The sequence below is a fragment of the Salvelinus sp. IW2-2015 genome, unplaced genomic scaffold, assembly GCF_002910315.2.
Source record: "Salvelinus sp. IW2-2015 unplaced genomic scaffold, ASM291031v2 Un_scaffold2205, whole genome shotgun sequence".
NCBI classification, from domain to species: domain Eukaryota; kingdom Metazoa; phylum Chordata; class Actinopteri; order Salmoniformes; family Salmonidae; genus Salvelinus; species Salvelinus sp. IW2-2015.
Window position 1 is genome coordinate 78,922 of NW_019943535.1, and position 4,893 is coordinate 83,814.

General features: G+C 45.1%; 1 protein-coding gene across 1 annotated transcript in view; it reads left to right on the forward strand.

Moving 5' to 3' along the window:
• Window positions 1-653: 653 nt before the first annotated feature.
• The window catches only part of LOC112073277 (lipoma-preferred partner homolog), a gene marked incomplete at its 3' end in the record, with an annotated part of 4,368 nt that continues 128 nt past the window's right edge, over window positions 654-4,893 (forward strand). Inside the window, exons 1-4 of the mRNA XM_070440092.1 lie at window positions 654-704; window positions 1,553-1,837; window positions 2,098-2,254; window positions 3,964-4,060. Coding sequence (XP_070296193.1) covers window positions 654-704; window positions 1,553-1,837; window positions 2,098-2,254; window positions 3,964-4,060 — 590 coding nt within the window. The remainder of the gene's footprint in view (window positions 705-1,552; window positions 1,838-2,097; window positions 2,255-3,963; window positions 4,061-4,893) is intronic.

Sequence of the window (4,893 nt, forward strand, 5' to 3'; positions counted from 1 at the left end):
CAGGCTGGGTAGTTAGCCTGGAGATTGGTATGGAGGAAGCAGGCTGGGTAGTTGGCTGGAGATTGATATGTGAAGCAGGCTGGGTAGTTAGCCTGGAGATTGGTATGGAGGGAAGCAGGCTGGGTAGTTGGCCTGGAGATTGGTATGGAGGAAGCAGGCTGGGTAGTTAGCCTGGAGATTGAGTATGGGAGGAAGCAGGCTGGGGTAGTTAGTCTGGAGTATTGATATGGAGGAAGCAGGCTGGGTAGTTGCCTGGAGATTGATATGGAGGAAGCAGGCTGGGTAGTTAGCTTGTATATTGTAAGGAGGAAGCAGGCTGGGTAGTTAGCCTGGAGATTGATGGGGAGGAAGCAGGCTGGGTAGTTAGCCTGGAGATTGATATGGAGGAAGCAGGCTGGGTAGTTAGTCTGGAGATTGAGTATGAGGAAGCAGGCTGGGGTAGTTAGCCTGGAGATTGAGATGGAGGAAGCAGGCTGGGTAGTTAGCTGTGTTATTGGTAAGGAGGAAGCAGGCTGGGTAGTTAGCCTGTATATCGGTATGGAGAAGCAGGCTGGTAGTTAGCCTGGAGATTGTATGGGAGGAAGCAGGCTGGGTAGTTAGCCTGGAGATTGATATGGAGGAAGCAGGCTGGGTAGTTAGCCTGCGATATTGGTATGGATGAAGCAGGCTGGGTAGTTAGCCTGGAGATTGATATGGAGAGCACGGTGGGTAGTTTAGCCTGGAGATTGATATGGAGGAGCAGGCTGGGTAGTTAGCCTGGAGTTAGATATGGAGGAAGCAGGCTGGGTAGTTAGCCTGGAGATTGATATTGGAGGAAGCAGGCTGGGTAGTTGCTGGAGATTGATTGGTGAAGCAGGCTGAGCGTAGTTAGCTCTGGAGATTGATATGGAGGAAGCAGGCTGGTAGTTAGCCTAATTGATATTGGAGGAAGCAGGCTGGGTAGTTAGCCTTTTATATTGGTATGGAGAGCAGGCTGGGTAGTTAGCCTGGGACCTTGCGCCCCTTGGGGCAGCAAGGCACTGGTTAGTTGCTGGAGATTGATATGGAGGAAGCAGGCTGGGTAGTTAGCCTGGATATTGATATGGAGGAAGCAGGCTGGGTAGTTAGCCTGGAGATTGATATGGAGGAAGCAGGCTGGGTAGTTACTTTACTGTGAGCCATAATATCAGGAAATACCTCAGGAGTCCAGATGCTGCTAGCATCAGCCCAGGCATTTAACAGGGCTTCACCACAGTACTGATAAATGACTGAAGTATATGGAACTGTTTTCAGGTGTAAATCAGAATTGAAAATGTAATATTTTATTTTTGACTTGAGTCTGGCTTTAACCTCAAAAGGTGATAAGATAAGAATAACTGATTTTTTCTTCTGCGTGGGACCTTCATTTGTGATGCAGGAGATATGCATAGACAGTGATGTTATGATAGATATTGTATTTTGTAACTGCCTATATATAGTGTGTGATGAACAGAGTTACAGCAGTCACACGCAGTGTTCTGCAGAGGATTAAAGGAAACGGGGTATTTGATTTAAAACTCATTCTATTTTACAGAACTCCGGAACTCTTCCATCTTACAACTCTGGAACTCTGACCAGTCCCAACGCTCCGGTGACAGGGTACAAGCGTATGGTCATCCCCACCCAGCCTCCTCTGACGGCCACCAAGAAGTCGTCTCCCAAAGCCGGGGCCCCAGGCGGAACACTGCCCCGGCCCCAAGCGGAGAACTCCTCCTCAGCCTCCATACTGGCAAGGCCCCAGTTCCAGACGGCCCCCCAGCCGGTACCAGCCTCCTACGCCACAGCCTCCACCCCCAGCCAGCCCACCTTCAACGTACAGGTGTCAATCAATCATTTTAATGAATCAATCTATCTATCTGTCTTTATTGGCCCAATTTATTGTCTCATTGCTTTAAGATCAATAACAAACAGTTCATTTAGAGTCATTGCTATCAAATTCTTGATCCTATCCTACTGCTATTTTATCCTTGGGCACTGCACTGCAGCGGAGAGTCTCACAGAGCTCAGCGGAGTCTCTCACAGAGGTTGGGAAAAAGGAAACATGGCAAAACTCTGAGTAATCTTCTTCTTTTCCCCCAGGTGAGGTCTGCCCAGCCCGGGCCCCAGCACCAGTCCCCTGGACCCCCCCAGCAGTTTGCCCAGCAGCCCAACAGGAGCCCGGTCCAGTACATGGCTGCCCAGCCCAGGGGCCCTGATTTCGCCTATGGGCCTCCCCAGCCAGGCTTCGCCCCTCAAGGTGACTACCCTACCCAGACATCAGGATTTAATTAGAACACATTAAATTATTGAATTCATGAAGTGGAGAATTTAGATTGAATCCAATTCTTTATTTTAACAATCTTTAAAGTTATGGAATTGGAATTAGACTGTTTGATTTTGAATTGAATTGGAATTGTAAAAAAACGAAATGTTTGTAGATTTTCCAGTTAATGGATTTGTTTTTAATCATTTAATCTAGTTCTATATGTCGGGTATAGCTAGGCTGTCTGAACAGTAGTAGCATGACCCAGGGGTTTTCAAACTGGGGGCCGTGGTCCCGCAGGGGGTCCGCAGATGTTTGGCAGTTAGTTATTTTAGAAAACTATTTGGTGGAATATCGCGAGCTGCAACAGAATATAATTTTGTGGATACCATTTTTATTTCTCTGCATCCAGTATTTTTAACCTTTATTTAACTAGGCAAGTCAGTTAAGAACAAATTCTTACTTTCAATGACGGCCCAGGAACAGTGGGTTAACTTCCTTGTTCAGAGGCAGAACGACATATTTTTACCTTGTCAGCTCGGGGATGGGAGCTTGCAACCTTTCGGTTACTAGTCCAACGCTCTAACCGCTAGGCTACCTGCCACCCCAAAGAAAGTTAGAGGTAGCTTCACGGGCCAATGCTAACTAGCATTAGCTCAATTACCGGAAGTATACAGGAACAGTTAGCATGCTAGCTGTTCCTGTTCATACAACTCTGGGCAAGTAGATAAATGGCTTCATTTCCAAAGTCTCGATCTATCCCTTTAATATGGTAGAAATTACAGCCATTTGAGGTAATTACAGTTTTTTTTCTACATACAAAATTCTTAGGCGGGCCGGCTAAGTGATGATTTTCGGGATGGAGAAACAGTTTCAGTGGCAACGTAAATGACCAAAACCAGATAGATAATACTATCGTTGACAACTAACAATCAAATAAAATCTAGACAGTCAGTGAGAATCTGAAAAAAAAATAAAAAAATGGGCATTCCCAGGCACATTTGATTTTGTTATACTGTTTGAGCAGAGTAGCACAGCATTAGCCATGGCAAAATGCATAGAATTACAGGAAATTAGCTTTAAAACTACACAATTATCTCTCAGCACCTTGCCAAAATTGTGTAGAACTGCTGGAAAATGTTTTCTCTCAGCTCAATGTAATTTTTTTGAAATTTATTTACAACCGCAATTGAGGATAATATTGAATTGGGAATTGAATTCTTTGAATTTACCTAACATTGAAATTGAGAGGAATGTAATTAATTCAATTCAAAGTGCTTCATTGCCATGGGAAACATATGTTTACATTGCCAAAGCAAGTGAAATAGATAATCAACAAAAGTGAAATAAACCATAATGTTATATTATAATGTATAGTTATATAACTATATTATGGCTATTACATTTGAGTCATTTATCAGACTGGTCCTCCATGGGAATTGAACCCACAACCCTGGCATTGCAATTCTAACATGTACCTTGGCATGTGAAATGACTTGATAACCCGTTGAAATGCAGTTAGGAACTATTAACACAAAACAAAAGCAAAGACTGTAGAAACCATTTTTATCGTGTAATTATTTGTATTTTTTTTTTCAATACGTTTTGTATCATGTACAAGTCATTATTGTAAAAGAGAATATGTTCTCAATGACTTACCTGGTTATAAAAAGGCACAATGAATAAATGTACATTTGTGGCAGGGTACCCAGAGCAGGCCTACCCGGGAGCAGGAGGCTACGGGGGAGGACCAGGAGGCTACGGGGGAGGACCAGGAGGGTACGGGGGAGAACCAGGAGGGTACGGGGGAGAACCAGGAAACACCTGGAGACCCCAGCCTAGCTATGCTGCTGCTCCTAGCCAGTACACACGGACACAACACAACACACCTAGCTTGTAGAATGTTACCAGGGCTTGTAGAATGTTACAGGGCTTGTAGAATGTCACCAGGGCTTGTAGAATGTACCAGGGCTTGTAGAATGTTACCAGGGCTTGTAGAATGTTACCAGGGCTTGTAGAATTGTCACCAGGGCTTGTAGAATGTTACCAGGGCTTGTAGAATGTCACCAGGGCTTGTAGAATGTTACCAGGGCTTGTAGAATGCCACCAGGTTGTAGAATGTCACCAGGGCTTGTAGAATGTCACCAGGGCTTGTAGAACGTTACCAGGGCTTGTAGAATGTTACAGGGTTGTAGAATGTCACCAGGGCTTGTAGAATGTTACCAGGGCTTGTAGAATGTACAGGGCTGTAGAATGTTACCAGGGCTTGTAGAAGTCACCAGGGCTTGTAGAATGTTACCAGGGCTTGTAGAATGTTACCAGGGCTTGTAGAATGCCACCAGGGGTTGTAGAATGTCACCAGGGCTTGTAGAATGGTACCAGGGTGTAGAATGCACCAGGGTGGTGTAGAGTCACCAGGGCTTGTAGAATGTCACCAGGGCTTGTAGAACGTTACCAGGGCTTGTAGAATGTTACCAGGGCTTGTAGAATGTTACCAGGGGTTGTAGAGTCACCAGGGCTTGTATAATGTCACCAGGCCTTGTATAATGTCACCAGGCTTGTAGATGTCACCAGGGCTTGTAGAATGTCACCAGGGCTTGTATTAAATGTCACCAGGGCTTGTATAAATGTTC